This window comes from Labrus mixtus, chromosome 6, assembly GCF_963584025.1.
Source record: "Labrus mixtus chromosome 6, fLabMix1.1, whole genome shotgun sequence".
Classification (NCBI taxonomy): Eukaryota; Metazoa; Chordata; class Actinopteri; order Labriformes; family Labridae; genus Labrus; species Labrus mixtus.
The window spans coordinates 7,061,310-7,084,956 of NC_083617.1; the positions used below are offsets into that span (position 1 = coordinate 7,061,310).

At 39.1% G+C, this 23,647-nt stretch overlaps 4 protein-coding genes across 12 annotated transcripts in view; 3 read left to right on the forward strand and 1 right to left on the reverse strand.

Annotated features, from left to right (window-relative positions):
• Positions 1-2,225, forward strand: part of LOC132975284 (Kv channel-interacting protein 2-like) — a 115,293-nt gene extending 113,068 nt beyond the window's left edge. For all 5 annotated transcript variants that reach the window (XM_061039739.1, XM_061039743.1, XM_061039742.1 and 2 more), the window contains one exon: positions 497-2,225. In XM_061039739.1, the coding sequence (XP_060895722.1) occupies positions 497-544 (48 nt within the window). In that variant the 3' untranslated portion in view covers positions 545-2,225. The remainder of the gene's footprint in view (positions 1-496) is intronic.
• A 414-nt stretch (positions 2,226-2,639) lies between these two features.
• LOC132975283 (cytochrome c oxidase assembly protein COX15 homolog) lies at positions 2,640-8,483 on the reverse strand. The gene is made up of 9 exons (XM_061039738.1): positions 8,324-8,483; positions 5,430-5,617; positions 5,219-5,341; positions 4,770-4,956; positions 4,468-4,635; positions 4,274-4,355; positions 3,867-4,021; positions 3,642-3,755; positions 2,640-3,553 (listed from the first exon to the last, which is right to left on the reverse strand). Exons 1-9 carry the CDS (start codon positions 8,396-8,398, stop codon positions 3,422-3,424), a joined length of 1,224 nt encoding a protein of 407 aa, XP_060895721.1. The 5' UTR covers positions 8,399-8,483; the 3' UTR covers positions 2,640-3,421.
• cutc (cutC copper transporter homolog (E. coli)) lies at positions 8,092-12,949 on the forward strand. 3 transcript variants are annotated; one of them, XR_009673253.1, is made up of 10 exons: positions 8,905-9,054; positions 9,165-9,252; positions 9,483-9,542; positions 10,136-10,345; positions 11,425-11,460; positions 11,710-11,843; positions 11,978-12,005; positions 12,081-12,186; positions 12,309-12,532; positions 12,569-12,949. XR_009673253.1 is itself a non-coding variant. In XM_061039745.1 (9 exons), the coding sequence occupies exons 2-9, from the start codon at positions 9,183-9,185 to the stop codon at positions 12,418-12,420; spliced, it is 756 nt and encodes a 251-aa protein (XP_060895728.1). In that variant the 5' UTR covers positions 8,092-8,140; positions 9,165-9,182; the 3' UTR covers positions 12,421-12,949. The 3 variants fall into 3 exon arrangements, 2 of the variants coding, with proteins under 2 accessions (XP_060895728.1, XP_060895727.1); XM_061039745.1 differs by lacking the exon at positions 8,905-9,054 and adding an exon at positions 8,092-8,140 and having other exon boundaries at positions 12,309-12,949; XM_061039744.1 differs by having other exon boundaries at positions 12,309-12,949.
• A 3,671-nt stretch (positions 12,950-16,620) lies between these two features.
• The window catches only part of abcc2 (ATP-binding cassette, sub-family C (CFTR/MRP), member 2), a 31,324-nt gene continuing 24,297 nt past the window's right edge, over positions 16,621-23,647 (forward strand). For all 3 annotated transcript variants that reach the window (XM_061039746.1, XM_061039748.1, XM_061039747.1), the window contains exons 1-8: positions 16,621-17,147; positions 20,827-21,003; positions 22,051-22,197; positions 22,289-22,429; positions 22,594-22,716; positions 22,867-22,922; positions 23,011-23,254; positions 23,396-23,580. In XM_061039746.1, coding sequence (XP_060895729.1) covers positions 17,103-17,147; positions 20,827-21,003; positions 22,051-22,197; positions 22,289-22,429; positions 22,594-22,716; positions 22,867-22,922; positions 23,011-23,254; positions 23,396-23,580 — 1,118 coding nt within the window. In that variant the 5' untranslated portion in view covers positions 16,621-17,102. The remainder of the gene's footprint in view (positions 17,148-20,826; positions 21,004-22,050; positions 22,198-22,288; positions 22,430-22,593; positions 22,717-22,866; positions 22,923-23,010; positions 23,255-23,395; positions 23,581-23,647) is intronic.

Genomic DNA, 23,647 nt, shown 5'->3' on the forward strand with positions numbered 1-23,647 from the left:
AAGTAAAAGATATTTTGGAAAACACACTTATTTGCATTCTTGTCAAGAGTTAGATGAAAAGGACGACAACACTTTCATGTCTGTGCTTCAAGTATGCAGCAGAGACGAGATGCTGGTAGGATTTCCTGTGACTCCAGGAAATTACTTAGCCAGGCAATTAAATATTTACAGCACATGACACCTCTAAAAACCACAACCTGTCGTTTAGAATTATTTTTTTTATGTTTGGACATAAAACAAACAAGCCATCAAGTGTGCATAAATGTAGGTCTTCTTATTTTATTTTTAGTTACTTTGGCAGGTAGCTGTTTGAAGCTGATTATGTTAAACTAAGCTAAGCTAATTGTCTCCTAGCTCTATCTTTGTCCATAACAGACAACGTGAGAGTGTCATCACTGTTCTATCTTATCTACCTCTCAGCAAGAAAGCAAAATAATATTTTCAAAATACCCCTTTCCCTTACTTTGCCTTATCCAAACCTTTTGTCTCCACCTAGGACGAGAACATCATGCAGTCCATGCAGCTGTTTGACAACGTCATCTAAAAGCCTGGATCAGAGACAAAGTGGGCACCAGGGAGGGGAATGTGTGTGTGTTTGGAAGAGGAACTGGGTTTTAAAAAAAAAGGAGAGAAAGAGTTATGAATGTGTGTGTATGTCTGTTTTCAGACTTGCGAGCTTGTGCTTGTGACGAGAGCTTCAGTATGAGTCCAGAGGGCTGTGAGAGGTCCTCGCCCTCTTCCTGGACCCCTGGTGGCATTTCTACAAGCAACTATGGAGGTATCCCAACACCTTCGCTCAACATGCTGAACCTTAGTTGTACCCCAGAGACACAGAGAAAGAAGACAAAGCAGCGGGCAAAACAAAGACTGTCCTTTTTTCTTTTCATTTATTACTATTACTGATGGAGGAACTATGACAGCCTGTAATGGTAACGTAAATGTCTCCTAGGATTACTTTTCCCCTTTTTCCCTGTGATGGCCAAGATTTGGATTTTTTTTAAATCGGACCCCATGTCTCTGTGCATGTGGATGTCACACCTCCCTGGAGCTGCCAGACCGCTCATACCCCAGCCATGAAAGATAGATACGAGTCTGCCGCCATCTAGTGGAGTAAGAAAGACACTCTTTTAGGAAACAAATGATAAATTTGAGATCCCGGCGATCCTGTTCTATGGAGGATTTCCACCACGAACTGATTTCAATATCGCATGATGATGTCACTAATATCCAATTATGTATTTACAGAGATACTCCAAAGTCTGCTTGTCTGTCTGCTGTTCCCAGTCATTCACAGGTGCCTCACCCTCTGTGTATGTGTGTGTGCATGTGTTACAGAAAGAGATGTTGTCCATCTTACCCATGTGAGACTCTTAAGAGGATCCCCCTTCACAGGATCCTGGAGAAATAGTACCCAGCCTTCCAAATATTACAGTCCTAGCTGTAGGTGTCTAATGACTGTTGTATATTTTTAGCATTCTCAGTGAAGTGATGTTAGGCAGTACAAGGTGGGGATTGCACTATAGTCAAAGTATCCAGCTGTTTTGACCACCCCAGTGTCTCTCAACACAGGACTTGACTACCACAGTCATACTAGTCTGATCAATTTACATTCAAGGGGAAGTTATTAGATCGCAGATTGTATTTGTGAACTTCTTGTAATCAGAAGTCATGTGGTTGTAGCAGATTCTACCACTCCACCTCCCCCCCCCCCCCCCCCCCCCCCAACAAAAAAAAATGTAGAAAACCTTTTTTTGCATTAAATTAGGCTCAATCAGTTTCAACTAGGTATAGAGTGTATGTGTACTGTTAGCGAGAGAGACATGGTTTAATAACGTAGTTTTTTTATGCCCCTCTCCATTTCGTATTCTCCCTCTCTCTGCAACACCAAAGAGAAGATATGAAGAGGTATTCAAAGCCACTCTAAGTTCAGACATAAAGCCCACCTTCGGGTGAAGAGAGAGGGAGATGCTGTGTAGTACATGAGGCAAGGGGCAATCAGAGATGAAGGATGTTATTTGGTATTATGGTCTACCTACATGCTGTCCAACAGGAGGTGTAGAACAATAATTTAAACCCGGATTATTTTATGATTTTCAGATATTTCTTGGTTTGCTTCAGTTCAAATTAGAACTCGAAGATTGTAAGAGTTAAAGAGGCATGTGATGACATCATTCAATAGGTTGTGGTGTCTTTCAAATGCATATACAAATATGGAATAGCAATAATGTTCTCTACATGTTTAGGGCGCCTTTCCACTCACCCAACCCTCTCGTTCCTATTAGAGCACAGCTCAGGGTGCATTAAGCCCCTGATGAAGATATGCACTTCCCACAGTTCAATTTGTTGTTTTCCTGTGTGAATTTCTTTTCTTACATAATTTATTTAATGGGGGGGGGGGATTAGATCTGCTCCGATTGTTCTTTGCCTACAGTCTTGAACTTCCACACCTGACCACGATTAAAAACCTGTCTATACCCGCATGTACTGTGTCTAGAACAATGAAAACCTACTAACCCGCTGTACTGACTGTCTAGTTAGCTAGCCTCAACTGGTTGCATTACGTATTTAAATTGTGTATATTTTGTACAGAGACAATAAAAATCACAGTTACTATGCAAAAACATGGACGGGAGTTTGAATTGTAAAAGCTGTAACATAATCATCTTTATTGAAATAAGACAAGATGTTAGCTTTACATTTTTAAAGGTACAGTACAAAGCACAAATCAAGTCCCCACATATTTTTTACAATATAATGTATCAAACTAAAGCAATGTTTCATAACTTAAATATACATCATTTTACATGTAATCCCAAAAGCCACTTCTGATTCAACTTAAAGGCAGTGTGTGACAAATAGAGTAATATCCTGTTTAAACTGAGGACAGGAACAAAAACAGCTGCAAATCAGTCAACTTAACACACTCCTGCATGATTCTGATAAAGTATGTACCCTTCAATCAAGATCCTTCTTCTGCGTCATAAGAGCTGAACAGAAATGGAAATGTAGCTTGTTTTGTTTTCAGCATCCTTGTTTGATTTCCTTGCAAAAAAAACCCCAAAAAAAACACATCGCACCAAGTTGTCATCCTCTGATCACAACATGCATCCGAAAAGAGTTCAGTCAATTCCTCACTGCCAGCCTTGATGTGTTCTTGTAATTTTAGTCACTGACACTCATGACATCCCTGCTTCAGGAAAGGTGTGATGATCAAATTCAAAACCACTGCATGAGTTTTACTTTGCAGCACTACAGGGTAAAGGCTTCAACAGATGCATAGTGAAGAGCAGTTAAACATTCAATGCATCCTTTTTATCTTTTTTTTTGTTCCTGGACGCATGTTGAAGTTCACACTTCTGACTCCAAGAGGGCTTGAGGTGTGGCTAGTTGGGATTGGATTTGTCCATAAAGGTGCAGGCGTTTACTTGGGCATCTTGCGGAGCTCTGCCAGAACCCAAATGGCCAGCGAGAGAAGAGCCACGGAGCCGGACTGGTGAGTCGCTGCCAGTGGAGTGGGAACGTACAGTAGCAGGGTGCTGATACCGAGGGCGACCTGAGAAGCACAAACGCATAGTTTTGAGTTACACTGAAGAAAAGGGGGATGGAATCGACTTGTTTTTCCGGTCTGACGAACAGCCTACCTGTCCATAGGCCATTGCAGTGAGGAGGCTGATGGCGATCTTGGCCCTCCGGGGTAGTACCATCCTCCTTGAGAAAAGATAGAGGCCTGTAATCGCTGTCAAAGAAGAGACCGCCTAGGAAAAAAGACAAGCACAAAAGATCTTCAACAACCATCCACTGGTTCATAGTTTACTGTGCTGGAGTGTTCAAATGCTTCCCACGGGGTTATTTCTGTGACGACATACCAGTACTCTGTGATCAAACTGCACTGTTGTTGGGTTTTCAAAGAAGTTCTTGAGAGCAGGGGAGAATGCCAGCAGATCATCAGGGATCCATCGCTCTCCCATTTTAGGGAAGGAGTTATACACCAGCCCGGCATCCAAACCAGCCACAAAAGCACCTAAGACATCATTTGTAAAACGGTTACACATGTCTGCATATGTATAGTTTGTATTCTTATCTATTTTAACAGTCTGCAGCATAAGATTTTATGCATTTAATCTCTGAATATGCCATACAGGAGACCGTCATGTACTGTACTTCCTGGGCTTCAAATATGAAAACTGAAAGTACATATATGGCTGTATTGATTAGCTGAGATGAAGACATTTAAATGTAATGCATACATGCGTGAAATAAATGGACACTGTACCTGAAAGTGCGGTAAGGAAGACGAGACCACCCGTGCCCTTCGCAAACCTCCTGAGCTGCATGATTTGTTTGGTTTCTGCCACCTGTGGATGACATACCCATACAAACCCAAAGTTTAGAGCTCTGGTGTTTCTGAAGATCTGGACAGAAACTTCAACAGTTGTTTTGTCTGTAGGAAAAGGACTGCCTCTGTACCTTGTGAACAGGCAGGAGCAGAGTGAGACCGGTCCACAGGCTGGCGCAGTAGAGCAACAAGGCAGAACCGAGGTGAGCACTTAGGCGATACTGGCTGACCCGCGGGATGTCGTGAGACTCGGGCTTCTCCTCCAGACCGCTTTTCACCATGTACCACCCCAGAAGGCCCTGTGATGACACAAACAATGATACACCTCTTTATGTGGGACCGTAACGTAATCTCCATGCAACTTGGCATCACTGAGAGTGAAGTAAGGATTAACTCCCTCTGACCGCATAGCCAAAGCAGCAATGAGTCTTACCTGGAAGAAGACAAATCCACAGAGCCCGAGCACCTTCCCCTTCATGGAGCGATTGAAGTACCCTTTCTTCCAGAAGTACATTGTGGGGAGGATGTATGCAAGTCCAACTAGTCTACCCCACATGCGGTGACCCCACTCCATGTAGAAAATAAACTTAAACTCTGGCAGAGTCATGTCATGATTCATTCTGGGAAAACAGAGTGTAAACAGATCATTTATCTTTAAATAAAAATACCCAAACAAGAGTTTCAGGAAATGAGGGGGGAGGGGGGGGGACTATAAAAAGATTTTTAAAAACATAGATCGGAAGACTTTTGTCTATAAAAAGGCAAGTCAATCAACATCAAAACTAAAGCAGTTTAAAAACTCCCGTTTTGATTTTCTGTGATGGAGACTTGTGTGTGTTTGTGTGTGTTGATAAAGTAAAAGAGAAAAGGCCGGCCTCTTACATCTTGAACTCAGGAAACTGCTGGTACTTGGCAAACTCAGCCTCCCACTCTGCCTGTGACTGCGGTGGCTTCATCTCTCTCACCAGATGCCAGTCAACCATGGAGAGGCCCGATTCTGTTAACCTGATTGAAACGATGCACGTTAACGGTAAGTATCTGTCAGAGACACCTCAACACACTATCATACACGCAGCAGGCACATCACTCTTACCTCGTGACACCTCCCAAGACGACAGCCCCCACCACCAGCCCGCTGCAGCCCAGTAACCAGCGACCCAGAATTCGATTTGTGGCAGCGTTGGGGACGGTAGCTGCTGCCGGGGTGGAGGAGGCCCCCACCTCTGCTGTGATGGTGCTCTGACCTCTCTTCACAAGCCATTGTCGCAGCTGTGGACTTCGCTGATTGAAAAAGAGAGAGAGTGGACTTGAAATATTGCTGGACAACATCAATCAATCAGTCTTAATAAACGACGCATTCACCTTTCCTGTTTTTAGAATCTGAGTTCTATAGCCTACAATATTTTAAACAAAGTGCAATTAAGAGACTTTGTGATAGCAGTTTTGTAAAGATTCATTTTTGTTTTTATACACATTGTAACACCCTCGTACAAAAAAATGATCAAGAAACAGTTTGCCACTTTAAGAGTTGACTATTCATTGTATAACCAAACATACTTAAATCGATACTGTCTGAAAATGCTGTTTTGCATCACTATTGTGATCATAGATGTCAACTGCACATCTTCTTGTCTGTCTCTCTTTTTTGACCCAGTTGGTAGCGATAGATGGCTGAGCAATGAGTGTGGGTCTCCTTGAAGTAATCTATCGTCAAAAGGATATGTTTTCCTTGACACTATTTCCCAGTGAATAGTTAATTCATGTGGGTCTCTGTAAATAATACTATAAGGAGTAAGGTCAAACCTGCAAACCTTTTGTATTTTTTCTCCATTGTGATTTGACGCTTCATAAATATTGATATATTGACTGGTCTGCACAGAGCCCTGACAGAAACCTTTCAAACAGCACACAGAGAGGGACTAAAGCTCAGAATACAAGTTAATTTCATGCAGCATCGACTGCAGACCTAAACATTGATTGGCATGAAATCTCTGCATCAAAGCTGAGGTAAGTCTCCGAGAAGACTGTTGACTCTTCAAATATTACATTGATGTCCATCACATATGAGGAGGAGATAACAATCACCTTTGGATGTTATAATAAGCGGTCACGTGATTAACATAAACAACACATCATACCAGATTTGCTGCTGATTGATGAGGAAATGTTAACATTTGTAAATTATCTATGTTTACGTTAGTACAGGGTGTAGCGGCTTTCCTGATGATGAAGCCGCTGAGAGGCTGAGGTTGGGCCTAATATATTTGTCCGACGCGCTTTCAAAAGAATACTGTGATACGTAAAAATAAGTTTGACTTTTTTTATTAACGTAAAAAAAAAGATAATCAACTTAACTTATAATAATGTGCATTAACTCATAATCACAGTGAACTAGAAACAATAGCGGTCAACAAAAAATACGGCAACCCAGCTCACCCCCCTCTCTTCCACTGAGAACAACAAGGTGAACAGGTGAGTTAAATCAACACATCTCCGCCCATACCCATGAGACCTGACATCCCCCCCCCACTCAACACAATCCAAATAAATGATATAATAATCAATAACCCAAAACACCAATATATAACAGACTACCTTAACCTTAAATAAATACCACAAAGACAATTATATCAATCCATTGCTCCAACACAGGGGTTCCCAAACTTTTCAGGTCGTGACCCCCAAAATAAGGGTGACAGAAACTGGGGACCCCCCCCCCCCCCCCCACTGTTCTTTAAGGTGGTTAGTTAGGTATATAACGTAGCGACAGCCACGCACTAATAAATAGAATAGAATTACTTTATTGATCCCAAACTGGGAAATTGTGGCGTTACAGCAGCAGGTTATCCAAACACACAATATGAGTAAAAAAAAACACAATATTAGCAAATCTAAACATAATATAATATTAAATACAAAGTAAATAAGCACTAAAAATATCAAAACTAAGAATGTGAATATATACAACCAGGATTTAACTAAGCATTACTAGTCTTAAATAGGAAGATTAAATATGGAAGATTAAATGTAAATGTGCAAAAACAGAGTTGTAAATGGTTGTAAATTAAATATGGAAGATTAAATGTAAATGTGCAAAAACAGAATTGTAAATGGACAGTATTGACATAAGTTAAAGTGCAACCTATCCAAAAACTAGGAACACAAAATAATACAACAGCCTAAAAACAATAAAAAAATGTACACATTAATTTCACTTAATGATACTGTCTTATATGACATTGGACTACTTTTTGTACATTTACAAAAATGGGTAAAAAAAATATATACTTATGCACTTTTAAATTATTTTTTAATTTTTTAATGGAAGGCATCTTGCGACCCTCACTTTGGGAACCACTGTGTTAGTAGATGCTACAACCTGTCTTTCATAATATGCAGAGAAATGCATGCACCTTACAGGACAATGTAGCCTACGGCAGACACAATTACTACACTGTCGTAATTTGCTTTCAGCCTTTAAGTTCCTCTACGAGACAAAAAACTGTGTGCAGCTCATGTTTACACACTGAACATCTTCTGCAGAGGACAATGTGTCAGACACTTTGTCAACCCACAAATATGATTAGTATCGTTTTCAAACTGTTCAATCAGGTGCATGCAATTTAAAGCAGGCATTATAAACCCACCCTGCAGTCTATTAGTCTTACACCGTGATGATGATGATGATGATGATGATGGTGATGGTGGTGGGAGTTATGTGAGGTTAATTTAGCTTGTCTGGTTAACTGATACATGAGGACGTGACTGCTGCTACAGGACAGACAACTTTAAACTCCCCTAAAGGTATGAATTACAGATTCAAACAGCAATATAGTCAAACAAAGGGATTGCCAGATGGGTGCGTTTCACGAAAATGTCGTGCATAACTCGTTACGTGAAACTCTTACGTTATCTATCTCGCTGTAATGTGTCTGACCTTTTTTCGAGCTAATGCTAGGAGCTATCGTTAGCTGTATTTATACTCACATTGCCGTGTTGAAATCCCTTCCCAGCGTGTCTGCAGCTGCAAAATATCGTTGTCCGCAATGAAGAGAGCAACATGGTTGTTGTGTCCTAAGTGTTTGCTAGGGGTGAAGTGGTCCCTGCAATGCTGTGACGAAAGCCCGCAACTTAGGTTAAAAAGAAAGCCGCAACTGGATGTTACAAAACCATGTTTCCTAACTGAGTTCAACTCTGACCTCGTGACGTCACACAAAAAAAGATGCGCTTTTATTTATTTATTATTGTTTTTATTTTTTTTGTAGGAGTCACGAAACATGATCTTTTATAGCGAAACATAAAAAATATTTATCATTTTCAAAATGTATTATAGAGAAACGGTGACTGTGCTCGTTTCTTGTTTTGGCGTATCCCACATGGGCGGCTACCCCTTTTTTTCTGTCGTCTGTCAAGTGACAACAAGGATGTTGTTTTTGTGTTTTTGTTGTTGATGTAAAGCACTTTGTGACCTTTATCTGCGAAAAGCGCTACATAAATAAACTTTATTATTATTATTATTATTAATATTATTATTATACAGCCGCCCACCGGTTTTACCCCGTGTTGCAAATTCAACTAACCGGAAAAGCGCTTTATCCCTGTAGTGGCTGTGAGTGGCTGGCTGCTGGTGCTAAAGTCTGTCAGTGCAATAAACAACATGTATTGATTTAGTTTCGTTATCAAGGGGCCCATGAATTGATTGACAGTGGATTTGACAGGTTGTTGTTTTGATAGTCAAACTTCAAAGCTAAAGACACATTGACGTGGTTATTATAAATTCATCATGTGTCTTTCTGTTCCTTGTTTGTCTTTCTGTCTCTCTGTCCAGACCCTTGTCCAGTTAAGTATGGCAGAGGAGTTTTTAATGGAGGTGTGTGTGGACTCCGTGGAGTCGGCTGTCAATGCTGAACGAGGAGGTTGGTAATGTGTAATTAACACTGTTGTTGTTTTTTCCTTTGAAATCTGCCATTTGACATAGGAGGTTTTACTTTGTTTTTTTAGTAAGGGAGGGAAAATTTGTGGCACAATTAAGTGTTTTCTCACAGCGCTTATCTGTATATTCAGAGCATGCCATTATCTTTCATTTATCAAAGGTCTGACCATAAAGGTAAAATGCATTCAGAGCATTTCTCTCTCCTCCTGACAGGTGCAGGTCGGCTTGAATTATGTACTAGTCTTCTGGAGGGAGGGCTCACTCCCAGTCTGGGTAAGCACTGTTCTGTTCTGTTCATCTCACACACACAAAAAAAAAAATGTCATCATCTTTTGGGACCAGACGAGCACATACAATCACATAAAAAGAGAACTGTCATCATGATAATATCTGTCTCTCCATACTGTAATCTGTTCTGCACATGTTAAATTTACAAATTATCCCTGCACTCATGTTCACTTCATTTGTCTGTCTACTCACCGTTATATTGTATAGTTTCTGCTTATAACATGTCTACACTCATGCACTTTAACGTATGTCAATACTGTCCATTTACAACTCTGTTTTTGCACATTTACATTTAATCTTCCATATTTAATCTTCCTATTTTAGACTAGTAATGCTTAGTTAAATCCTGGTTGTATATATTCACATTCTTAGTTTTGATATTTTAGTACTTATTTACTTTGTATTTAATATTATATTATGTTTAGATTTGCTAACATTGTGTTTTTTTTTACTCATATTGTGTGTTTGGATAACCTGCTGCTGTAACGCCACAATTTCCCAGTTTGGGATCAATAAAGTAATTCTATTCTATTCTATTCTATTCTATGATATGCCACCATTTTTCTTCTTCCCCAAAGGTCTGCTGCAGATAGTTAAGCAGTATGTCAAAATCCCCATCTACGTCATGATACGGCCCCGTGGTGGGGACTTCCTGTATTCAGACCATGAAGTGGAGGTGATGAGAAAGGACATAGAGCTGATGAAGAGCCACGGGGCCGATGGACTTGTGCTGGGAGCCCTGACAGAGGATGGACGGGTGGATGCAGAGCTCTGTATGGAGTTTCTGGGTAATGTCTGTCTCTTCATATTCAGATCTGATGTCCTTATTGGGCACTAAACAAAGGCAACCAAGATATTAATTTAATAGCTCATCATGTTGAATTTCACGAAACCTTAAAAGACATTTCAAATAAATGACAGTGAGTACACTTAGAGCTCAGAGTGCACTCTGTCTAAGCCGACATGTTCTTTCTGTTAAACTTCAGCAAACCAAAAACCTCCTCTGTAAAATCCCATTTCCAAAAATGTAACCTGAACACAGCGGCTTTATATCATTAAGATGTTCTAGTCCTAGGGGTCTTTATTGATGCAAGTGAATCACAGAATCACCTGAATTGAACTGTTTTTCATGTTATTAGTAACAAATTAGCTTTTCCTGCAATCAAATTTAGAAATATTTCAAGCTTGAAGATATTTTCCTAAAAGTACAAGTCAACAAAATAACAGTGTTAGCAATCTCAGTTGAAGAGTTTGGGTCATCTTTTCTCTCTGAAATCGACACCGTTCCAGTAACTTTTTAAATCTTTACCATATCCCCATAGATATCCAATCCTAGGGGTCAAATCACCATCTCCCTTTCAATCATAAAACTTAAGAAAATATTGAAAAGCAAGATAAGCTTTGGTATTTTCCAATACTCTAGTGCCTGGCAGAATCACATATTTTCTTTACAAACCATACCAAGACATTTACAGGACATGATCTGCTATGGAGCTAAAGATTCAAACACAACTATATACTTTCTTTCTTCTTTGTTCACATACCTTCCAAACTGTGGAAAAATGGACTATTGTTGCAAGGAGCTTTACAAATTCCTTCTAGAGTTCCTTTTTTGTAGTCTGACCGAGTTCATGGATGTGCGTCATACTCTTTGTCCTCTTGCGTTCTCACATTTGTGTGATCTCTCTTGTCTTCATAATGGCAGTTATGCAATGCAGCTTATAAAATGAAGTTAAAGTTTCAGCCTTTGAGTGAAACTTTTCAGTATGTGGCAATAAATCATGGCCTCACATTAAGGACAGATCTAATTATGTGACTTGTCTTGTTGTTATTATTAATGTTCTAATTTACACCTTTTTCTCATTAGCTGCTGCTCGACCTTTACCTGTCACTTTCCATCGAGGTAACATTTTCTTTTCTTTTTTTTTAATCACATGTAGACCTAAACTTTTACATTTCTTTGCAGCGGACACAAATCAGCCTGATACTAAATAATAAAACAAAACGCCTCTGTAGAATATAAGCACTTCAGGCTTCTTTCCTGTTCCCTGTTGATTTGCTGCTTAGTTGGACAGAGTGCAGTAAGACTTAATAATACATGTTATCGAGTCTGAAAACACACTTTATCAAACTAATAATGATCTGACTGCAGCTTTCGACATGGTTCATGACCCAGCGGTTGCTCTGGAGACTCTGGTTTCATTAGGATTCCAGCGTGTGCTCACAAGCGGCTGTGACACCTCTGCCTTGGAAGGACTCCCTGTCATTAAACGTCTCGTAGATCAGGTATGCATAAATGACATGTATGCATTCATGTTTGCCTGAGGGAACATATTGATCCTGTTATCGATGCTGATTTGTTATTGTGAGCAGCTTCCCAACATCACAGAACATTCTTTACCTTTTGTTTCCCTCGACAGGCTAAAGGAAGAATTACCATCATGCCGGGTAAATACATTTGCTTTTTTCATGCAGTTGTATGGGGTTTTTTCTTCCCTCACTTTTATTTATTTGTCAATACAGGAGGAGGTATCACAGAGAGAAACCTGCAGAGAATTTTAGAGGGGTCTGGGGCTCAAGAGTTTCACGGCTCAGCCCGCTCCAGTAAAGATTCTGCCATGAAGTTCAGGTACACTTTATTCAAGCCTCAACTAATGCTCATTAACTTATTCCTTTCCTCAAAGAGGGATGACACTTATAGATACACGTTTCATTCTGTTGCTGTCTGAGTAATTGTGTTTCCCTGTGCAGGAACACCTGTGTGACGATGGGAGCTGCTTTCTCAGCACCTGAGTACGGCCTGAAGGTGGCAGATGTGTGCAAAGTCCGGACTCTGACTGCAATAGCCAAAAACACATTGTGAATGGGTACTGTACAATCATGACAGTGGAAAAAACAGATACCTCAAATGTGATTGTTGATTTTTCTGGAATGTCATCATTTTCACTAAAGCCCAGATTAAGAAGATATTTCATGTTTTTTTTTTCCTCAATTTTTTAATTATTGATCAGTCCTTTGTAAAAAAGAAAAACTCTCTGTGGAGTGTGATGGATATTTTTTATATATCGGTTTACACCTCTGTGTGGCCTCAGAAAAAGTGCTAAATTAGCAGGGCCGCTGCTGATTGAGTAATCTATTTTTACCCTTTTCAATACAGTGGCGTTTCAATTATTTACAACACTCTTTGTTTAAAGTGGAAGATACTAAACTGTGACCTCCTGTGAACGAGGAAAGAACTGAATAAGCATGACTTCATTCAGTTTTCTCAGAATTTACCCAAAGTTTTAAGAAAAAATTAACAATTCAGTGCACTTTCTCTGGTCGTACTCTCCTCTACACTGAGTAAAGAAACAGTCTCTCCTTCATTTCATTTAATAAATACGGTGTACTAATGCAGACTCATGCTTCATTCATTAAGTTGTTAATACGTTTTAAGAGTCATGTTACTATCTTCATGCTGGCTATCTAATCTGATTGATTCTTATGGATGATTGAACTCTCTTGAGTTAAGGCGAGGCACGTCATTATTGGAATAGCACATGTCAAACACAAAGACAAAACAAAGTGCTTAACAAAAGCAATGAAGAGCGTTGGAAACCAAACAAACAAACAAACCAAAACACTACGATAAAAACAAAAAGCATTTCATAAAAACATTGAATTAAATTACTTGTAATAGGTTACTAGAACTAGAATGAAAAAGAATACAATTACCGTGTAGTTCTACGTTCTACAAGAAAAAATACCGAAAGTAGAAGACAATCAGTGAAAGGGAGAAGAACAACAGAGTAATAACTAAGAGTTAAAAAAGGGTTAGGCTGAGGCAAATTTGACGTTATCAAGAAGTCTGTTTTGACTGTTTGCACTATATTAGCTAAAAGTAGCTACAACCTGTTTTATTCGGACTTCTAGCTGGCTTCTTCCTAATAATCAAAGGGGTTCCTCCTGGGATTATATTCTTCAGGAAAAACAAATCTATCACGATCCCAGACTGTTGAGCAATTTATTAACTAGCAGCAGCATTTCAATATGTGGTTCTATTGGTTCTGGGAAGAACTTCACAGGCAGTGTTCTGAGTGTGTTGAAGCTCTTTGGTTGTCTTAGTATGTATGACTAAAGACAACCCTGAGTAGTCAACCCTGATGGAAATGAAGCAGGGTCATAAATCTAGTCTGGACTTCTGACCTCTAAATATTGCTGTTTCTTTAAGATGATAATAAGCTAATTGATTTCTGCTCATATTTGGGCCCTGAAGCTCATCCCCAAAGTGTATTGAAACATCAGGATTTCTAATGGGGTTTTTTATCTTTATCTCTGGCATCAAACAAAGTCAGATCTTCAATTTTCTTTTTATTACCAAATACAGTGATTTATGTCACCTCTTATGAATAAAAAAAATGTAATTGCTTCCTGTTATTTACTGGCTCAAACTAGACTGATTCCAAGGTAAAAAAGTCACTTGTTGAAACGGCGTAGTGAAACTGTGTTCTTCATAAGTTTGATAAATGATTTTATTGTTTGGTATGATATGACTTAAGCAAGAATAATAGAGGGCCAAGAAAAGAACCCTGGGGGACTCCACATGTCATTGATATCCACTTTGTTTTGTGGTAGCTGGTTGCCACAACATAGCTTCTGGCTTTGAGACATGGTCTCAGACATTATGTGTTTTAAAACTTTCAGATAAATTGAAACTCAATCTGGCAAGTGAAGACTGACCTATCATAAAGCATTCTGATTGTACTAAATTGACCATTTTGAGAATCAGTAAACCATTAATGTCGTTCAACAAGCACTGCCAGATGTGAGGGGGGTTGGGATTTGAAGCAGGACATGACGTAAAAGGGATGGCACAGAAATGGCAGACAAAGCAAAAGAGTCACAGGCTATGATGACAGTTTTTGCTTTCATATCAATGCTAAGAGTAATTCCACATTACGTATGAATGAGTGGTTAATATGGCAAGCAGTGATGAATATGAAGCATTACGTGTGGAGATTGCACTGGTTGCCCACTGGTTATGTGACATAAACATCATCGCCCACCTCCCTTTTGCTCGCTGTTCATTTTACCTGCTGTGTTCACACATCAGCTCACCTGGAAAATTTTGGGGAATTTTCTGGAGTGTTGTGCATGTGTGAAAACACTGAACGGTTATTACTGACATGGAGGTGACGACATCATGCCATGATGTTATTTAAAGGTTTCATACTTTTTTTAGACACAAATAGGCCTAGCGCAGTCTAGGCCTGTGAAGACTGTTTCGTCATGAGCCGGGGATCCGGCCGAAGATTTCTGCCTTTTAATAAGGCAGTTTTTTCTTACCACTGTAACTTTTGCTGCTTTGCTAAAGTGCTCATGATGGATAGGCCGGATCTTTGTAACATAGCAATAAGTAAGGTCCTTTACCTGCTTTTTGTAACATAACAATGAGTAAGGTCTTTTACCTGCTCTTTTGTAATGTTAACAGACAATGAGTAAGGTATTTTACCTGCTTCTTGTAAAGTGTCTCGAGATAACACTTGTTATGAGTTGACGCTATACAAATAAAAGTTGATTGATTGATTGAAATACAACAACTCAACAAACCTTGTTTTCAAGTATTTTACATCACACAAGTGCTTTAAATCTAATTGACCTTGACTGAAAAGAATCATTTACCCAGCCACAAGAGCATATTGTGGTTTTTGGTTTTTTTAGGTCTTTACCACTTATTTATGACATCTTCCCCGCTTTATGAAAGACGAAATTGTAAACTTTTCTCCTCTGCCAGTAGAGCTGAAGTACCTGCTGCGGCGTCCTGCACTTCATCATTGTGTAACAAGCATGTTGACTTAACTGATAGGTGCTTATAGGTATAAGGTGGCTTTATGAGTGTGAGTCACGCTCACCTTTATGCATGGACTCATAATTGTAAATCAGAGCACAGGGCTTGTCAAATTATGAAGGAGTTCGCTCCACGTGCTGCTGCTGTCCTTGGGGCTCTGTGCACACATGACTCAGCCAGATTACCACTACTGTTATCAAACATGTAATGATTAACTGTCATGCTGTGAGAATAATCTGTTCTGGAACCATCAGAGACAGTGAAAGAAAGTCATCCACATTATTTAATACTATTAATGGATGTGTTTGCAGAAATGTTAATCAATTACGTTTCAACACAACTTATCTAACTTTGTAATGCTGAGTGTTAATCAAATGTTTGCAGTTCAAGAAATTCTTATTAAAATGTTTGCTCTTTGACACTACCAGGGGTAATTATGTTTACCCGATTATTCTGCAGCTCTTTGCTTTGTTTACACCTTCTTGATGGAGGGGGAGGGGCTTGATGAGTCAGGATGACACATTCAGCTTTCTGTCATGAGTCTTTAAACCCTGAGACAAACTCACACATCCTCAAAAGCACTAATCCTCATGAAGTTTGTTTTGAGCTTCAGTCTTAACGCAATTTACTTCCTGAGTGCTTTGTTGACAATTTGACGTCAAATGACCCTCCATCACTCAGTGCTTCTGAACCAAATGAAGATGACGACTTTGGTCATGTATTGAGAATGTACTCCTAGCTGAAGTGATCCTCATCCTCAGTTTCTCTTCAGTCTCTGCTTGGCGTGATTCTCTTGTAAACAGTGAATACTTTGGCCCTTTACAGCCCTCCTCTTGTAAACAATAGGAAACAGACGGAGAGGGAAAAAAGCCAAGCAGTTAGCTTTGTTCTCTACTCTCCGCCCCAACCAACATTTTCCTCACAAATATTCTGCAAATCTTTCAAATATCGCTAAAGCAGCTGCAACCCAAGGACCCCATTTGAATGCATGATGGCCTGAAACTAATCAAATGTGACTCGAGCTCAGAAATGCGTCTCAGTCCAGACCGAGGGACTGCATGCAGAGCAGAAGTGGAAACCAAACAGGAAAAAGCGTCTAATGAGCCCCACTCCCCCCCCCTTCCTTTAACACATTCCCTTTTTTGGTGGGCTGTCCTGACTAACATGAGGAAAACAGCAAGTCATACTGTCTCCCTTTGATGACAGTATCTGTTTGAAAAGTTGAACTTTAGACACATGTGAGCGCTGGGGAATGTCTGTGGGTTGGTGCGCGGCTCGGCTTCTCAATGACTTCGACCGCAGTTGTCGAGATTTCTCAGTTGAACATACGAACGACTGCAGGGGTTTTTTTTTTCTTGCACACCTCTACCGAGACACAGAATACTACCAGAAGACAACTCTTAAAATCTTCAGCCTGAAACAACCGAAATCAAGACTCGAATTAAGCATTAACACATCTGCTTTTTCCACGGATTCAGTGAATCTTTGACATATTAACATCTTTTCAGCGCACAAGGAGGTCGTAAGATTTGGTTTCTGCTTAAAAGCCTCATGGTTCAAAGCCCCTGAGGGTCACATCCTGCAATTGTCTCTGGAGTGTGAGTGGACGAGGGAGAGAGAGAGGGAGTCGGCTTCGGCAGCAGTAACAGCAGAAGGCAACAAGCGTTGTCTTGTTGTGTTTTTCATCATAAGGGCAACTGAAGCCACCAGAGTGGACCATGTGTGCTGCACCCCTGGAGGAGTACTGCGGGTCCGTCTTCTGGGTGAGTTCACAGCCACACTCTAAAAAAAAAGAAAACGAGTTGTTTGAGCTTAAAAAAGTTAGAGTTCAGGCAACAACTTAAGGCATGTATATATGTATAATTTATACATTATTAATAATTGTTGTGTCTGTGTCAGTAGGGTTTGTAATTGCTGTTTTCTGCACTTTATGCAAACTTTTCTGACAAGAAAAAGTTCTACATTTTACAGGTATACTGGACTGTATTGGTTGTATAACATTGTAGATGTTTAATTATGTCAATCCTTTGGTATATTTTAACATAAAATCTAATTGATTGTTAAAGTTATTTACCTTATGGGTTTGTTTCAAAAGTCACAGGTTATTAAGTGCTTTTAATTCAGGTTCCCCGTTCTGCGAGTGTTGTTGTTGTTGTTGTTGTGTTTTTTCCTATTCATTCAAAACAAAATATTCCTAGTTAATAGAATAGAATAGAATAGAATTACTTTATTGATCCCAAACTGGGAAATTGTGGCGTTACAGCAGCAGGTTATCCAAACACACAATATGAGTAAAAAACACAATGTTAGCAAATCTAAACATAATATAATATTAAATACAAAGTAAATAAGCACTAAAAATATAAAAACTAAGAACGTGAATATATACAACCAGGATTTAACTAAGCATTACTAGTCTTAAATAGGAAGATTAAATATGGAAGATTGAATGTAAATGTGCAAAAACAGAGTTGTAAATTAAATATGAAAGATTAAAGGTAAATGTGCAAAAACAGAGTTGTAAATGGTTGTAAATTAAATATGAAAGATTAAATGTAAATGTGCAAAAACAGAGTAGTAAATGGACAGTATTGACATAAGTTAAAGTGCATGAGTGTAGACATGTTATAAGCAGAAACTATTCAATATAACGGCGAGTAGACAGACAAATGAAGTGAACATGAGTGCAGGGATAATTTGTAAATTTAAACATGTTCAGAACAGATGACAGTATGGAGAGACAGATATTATCATGATGACAGTTCTCTGCTCGCATGAGGTGAGCTGTTGTACAGAGTTATGGCCTTCGGTAAGAAAGATTTCTTGTATCGGTCCTTGTGACAGCGGAGTCTGTAGTCTGTATCAGTCTGTTGGAGAAGCTGCTCCGCTGTTTGTCCAGTAGGGTGTACAGAGGGTGATCAGGATTATCCATAATGGATAACAGTTTGTTAAGAGTCCTCCTCTCTGTCACCACTACAAAAGAGTCCAGCTTGCAGCCTATCACAGAGCAGGCCTTCTTAATGAGTTTGTCCAGTCTCTTAGTGTCACCATGAGTTTGTCCAGTCTCTTAGTGTCGCCTGTTAATTGAACCTATTTCACAATTTTTACTTAACTTGTATTTATTTTTCATGATTAGAAAAACTAGGATTAAATTTAATGTCCCTCTGGCTGTGAAGCATCAGCAGTAACCATAGCTCTAAATAGCCACTTCATATAATGTCATATTAATAATATATTCACATTTGGGTCGACTTTAAGGCATATCTTTTTGATTCATATTTTTATTTCCAAATGGATCATTTTTGTAAGTCTGAATTTAATTAGCACTTAATAACCTGTGACTTTTGACACAAACCCATACGGTGAATAACTTTAACAATCAAGTAAATTTTACGTTAAAACACCAAAGTATTGACATAATTAATCATCTATTTGTTGTATGGGCTGATATCCGCTTCAATTTTTACTATCTGATGCTCTTTCAATTGCTTCTCAGTCCGGAAGCTGTTATTTAATATTATTTGTCAAGTATCTAACATTTACACAATTTACAACCGACAACCCATCAAAGATATCACCTGAGCATTTAGCTTCCCACCTTGAGAGTGACGTCAGAAGAAGACTGCCGCCATGTGCGATGGTCATGGGTCAAAATGAAATGATTTGCTAACCTATATGTCAGGCATGAATAGATGACATGTGTCACCAATGAAGCAAAAAATTAAATACAGAGTCCCCTCAGTAAATCCATAATTTCAATAAAGTTACCAGAACATACAATGTTTTCTTATGTCAAAACAAGAAAGTGTATCAAGGGTTCTATGTACTCATACTTTTGACAAGAAACAATTTATTGCCGTTTTACATCACGTTGTGCTGCTTCATTAGAGTCTGTGGCGTTGATTTTGTACAAAAGGTAATGACTCTGCACTTTATTTTTAACACAGTCCTGACAGTTTATGTTCACCTCTGCACACAGTGAGCTCACTGAACATGTGATTCTTATCCAAGACATGACTCGACATATCCAATAACTGATTCACATGGTTATGAGCTATAACTCTGCATCCTTAGCTCGTTAAAAAAAAATCAACAACTAAAATATAAGATAATACAAAAAAGCTTGTCTGAGCTGGAAAAGCTGTTTGATAAACAACTAAACATTTCTGACATATTTAAAGGTTCACTATGGAGTTTTGGTGTTGAAATTTCAAAGTTGGAGAGGTGAAACTATTTTATGTTATAATTTCTGAACTGAATACACAAACTTTACTCAAAGAAAAAATGGGTCCCTGAACACTTTACAGAGTTACTGTTTCACTCTTGTTGGCCCCCCACCATGACTTCTCATGTAGCATTTGATCTTCTAACATTGTTAAAGGGATCACAGTGTTTCCTCTGAGGACAGTTTGTTAATGGACAACTTCTTCTACCAAAACTACATAGTGTACCTTTAATGCAACAATTTTGTAAAATTCTGTTGAGTTACAGCTTCTCAATCAAGCAAATGTGAGACATTAAGACAAGAAGATATTATGTGATGTTTCTCATTTGATCCATAACTGTATTTATCTCCGCACCTTTGCTCTCTTCATTGCATTATTGCCCTATTGTCTCCTTCTGCAAGTGTTGTTGTTGTTGTTGTGTTTTTATGTATTGATTTTGTAAATCTATATTTGTATCCATAGGCCTGTATATAGCAGTTTTTGTTGTTTTTTTATAATTTTACTATAATGTGTCAGTGCTTCTCTTGGATTTTAAGTGTATGTCACCTTCTTTGTCTGTATATGAGAGTAATGTAAAACTGGAATCAAACTCCCTCTATGTTCTCACGTACATGGCCAATAAAACTGATTCATTTCTGATTTTAATTTCACATTATAAAGACTTAAATGTAATCAGTTAATTTTACAGAGTACACATTTATTGCACGGTAAAAAACAAAACCTCACATGCACTGCTTGACCCTTCAGTTTCTATTTGAGCTTGATTTGAGAACAGAGACTATACACTGGATCAAGCCGTGTCTAGACGTTAGGGCTAAAGTAGCTAGGACTTCAAGTGATTGAAAGTTGCTACTTTTAAATTGAGAGGCAGGTCAGGTCTTGAAGTGTCAGCTTTTGTTCACTTCCTTTCACTCCACGTTACTGCTTTTCTATCAGCACTCATATCTCAAGATCACTCAGGTGGCTGCACACAGCTGTATGCAGGGACTTAGTGTTTAATCACATGTGAGCCACCATTGATTACGTTTCCAATCAGACTCAGAAATGTGTGGTGTGTCCCCTTATCGCCAGAGATACACATGTGGGAGTGTGTTTGTTTGACCATCTGTGAGAAGAAGATGGAAGAGGGATTTTGTATGGATCTGTGATTTACTGAAAGGTTATCCATGTGTATAATAATAGACTGTACATGTGTGTGATTGTGTGTGCACCTCAGAATGCTTCATTTCTGGATAGAGAAGACCCTGACTTACCAGTATGTGTAGAGCAGACGGTGCTGGTCTGGATCCCCCTGGGCTTCCTGTGGCTTTGTGTCCCGCGACACCTGGTGTCTCTCTGCAGGAGGGCAAAAGCAAAAACGAAACACATGTCCAAACTCTACTTCTGTAAACAGGTAATGCACACAGCAAAAAAAAACAAAAAAAAACTTTTTCATTAATAATTAAAAATTGGTAAGTAAAAAGAAGAATCTGGTTTTAGTAGAAGCTAATAACTTTCACAATATGCAACATTTAAAATGTATGTAAACATCTCCTGAAAGATAAAGATAAACTTTATTGATCCCCCATGGGGGAAATTTTTGCATTACAGCAGCTCAAGAAAACAGGAAAAAGGAATAAAATTATTAAAAATCAAAATCAAACATGAACATGAAGAGGTGTTAAACATGTAAGAAATACTCTGCTAGAACAATTATTTATTTCTAGAACGATTTTTGTACACCATTCACCATATTTACACGGTGGTCATCTTCCTCTGACGCCCCCTTCAGGCAAAGAATTTTGAATAGATTTTTTATAAACCGTGTATTAAGATTGTAGGTAATTTGTACATTGGAAATTGGACTTATTTTTTAATACTTTCACTAGTTATTTACTCATTTGCCACCTTCAGACAGTAGCTAATATTAGGATTCGACCACATAGCTAACATTACAGCTAGCTTACGTAACTGTGAGCTAGGAATGTACTGCGTTAGCTATGCTTTCAAATGTTGTCATTATGTATGTGTTCTCGATCAATTGCGAAGCACTTTGTATGTATAGCTGGATTTGATAATGCTAGATAAATAACTTTGTAATTATCTTTTTTGTAATCCCTAGCTTACCGTTTTAACATCATGCTAACATCAGCTGTTGTCTAACCGTTTGTTATGTGCCATGAAATGTGATATTGTAACTTAAATATGGGCTGATATCTGCTTCGATTTTTACTGTCTGATGCTCTTTCAATTGCTTCTCAGTCCGGAAGCTGTTATTTAATATTATTTGTCAAGCATCTAACATTTACACAATTTACAACCGACAACCCATCAGAGATATCACCTGAGCATTTAGCTTCCCACCTTGAGAGTGACGTCAGAAGAAGATTGCCGCCATGTGCTATGGTCATGAGTCAAAATGAAATGATTTGCTAATCTTGTCTGTGTTTCCTCCCCTCAGCTTGTGGTCGCTCTGTTATTCCTGACGGCCATAGCATCCTTAGGAGTCACATTAGGAGAGGACTTTGGTCCAGACCGAGACACATCTTCAACTGTGAAAAATGCCGGTGTATACTACGCTAACCCTGTCCTGTATGCTGTCACATGGGTAAAAATGGCACACACAAAAAAAGTTTTTTATTTATTTATTAACCATCCAGGTCTAAATGGATGTGTTGTGATGTTTTTTCCTCTCGTAGATCCTTGTGCTGTTGTGCCAGGAAGGAGTGCGACGACGGGAAGGAGCCGTAGACTCGGCCACTCTCTTCACCTTCTGGCTTCTCCTTGTTTTGTGCGATATCTTCCCTTTTCAAACCCTCCTACGAGAGGCACTTAAGTTGGTATGAAGCATTAGGTCAAATTGGGAACATGTAATTGAGTAGGAACAAAACTCAGACATAATGACTTCATTAAATGCTCTTCAGTTTGTCCTCGTATTCAACAATTCCCTGCTGCATTTCTATCACTATTATATATCATTCTAATACCCATCCTTGACTTTCAGGGAGAAATCAATGATGTCCCCCGCTTCTGCCTTTTCTACATCACCTATGGGCTGGAATTGATTGCATTGATCCTCTCTGTTGTGGCTGATATTCCACCTGAGGATGAGGAGCATGTAAAAAAGGTACCTAAGCACCCAATTTTCACTTTGCTCCCTAATTTCTTTTAGTTTTGATAACCAGAAATTCACAAAAGAGTAGCGAAACTAGAACACCAGACCTCCAACATCTTAGTCTGCTGAGAATATAAACCATCAGCTTGTTTCTACCCACAGAATCCTGAGGCAGGGGCAACGTTTTTGAGCAGAATCACATTCAACTGGTTTCACAGGTAAATTAACACTTAGTAAAGAACAATTCATGCAAACTCCCACACAGATGTTTGCCAAAAGTTCCATCTTCTCCTTTCCCCTCTTCAGTATGGTGGTGAAGGGTTACAAGCGGCCCCTGGTTCAGGAGGACATGTGGGAGCTCAGTGCGAAGGATAGCACTTCATATCTCAACGAGCACTTTCAGCATTTCATGAATTTGGAGTTAGGCGAAGCTCGGGTCCGATATCAAGAGAAGTTGAAGAAGAAACCGGTAAAGAACAGAGACAAAGTGCATGGAGAGAGCTTTCAAAATGGTCTGGGGAAAGGCGTGAGCCAGGATGTGCTGATGATGGTAAGTGCGCGCAGAGTAAAAACACTTCATTTTTATAAACCTCAAATGTGTTTTACAAGTAGCCCTGGTTATTGTCTGGGTGAGCTATATTAATCTCAACCACATCAATGTATGCAATATTTAAACTGTATCCGTCTGTAGGAGGAAAAAGGAAAAAAAGCAGATGGAAAAAAGAAGAAAAAGGACAAGAAGGAGGAGGAAAACAACTATCCCAATGCATGGCTGATTACCACCATATACAAGACCTTTAAATGGATTCTGATTGAATCTGCCTTCTTCAAACTCCTGCAGGACCTGTTGGCCTTTGCGAGTCCTCAACTCCTAAAGTGAGTAAAGTTTCTCAGGCAAAAACGGTAGAGTCACTGAAGGTGTCATCTGATGAGCAGCTAATTA

What these genes read in the sequence shown, in the direction of transcription:
- LOC132975283 (XM_061039738.1), bottom strand. Translation starts at nt 8,398, where the DNA reads ATGTTGCTCTCTTCATTGCGGACAACGATATTTTGCAGCTGCAGACAC. An exon ending in TGCTCCTGCCTGTTCACAAG is followed by an intron (nt 4,356 to 4,467) that starts GTACAGAGGCAG and finishes TGTCATCCACAG; the next exon opens with GTGGCAGAAACCAAACAAAT. An exon ending in AGTTTGATCACAGAGTACTG is followed by an intron (nt 3,756 to 3,866) that starts GTATGTCGTCAC and finishes CTTTTTTCCTAG; the next exon opens with GCGGTCTCTTCTTTGACAGC.
- cutc (XM_061039745.1), top strand. Translation starts at nt 9,183, where the DNA reads ATGGCAGAGGAGTTTTTAATGGAGGTGTGTGTGGACTCCGTGGAGTCG. An exon ending in ACCTGTCACTTTCCATCGAG is followed by an intron (nt 11,461 to 11,709) that starts GTAACATTTTCT and finishes ATCTGACTGCAG; the next exon opens with CTTTCGACATGGTTCATGAC. An exon ending in GATTCTGCCATGAAGTTCAG is followed by an intron (nt 12,187 to 12,308) that starts GTACACTTTATT and finishes TTCCCTGTGCAG; the next exon opens with GAACACCTGTGTGACGATGG.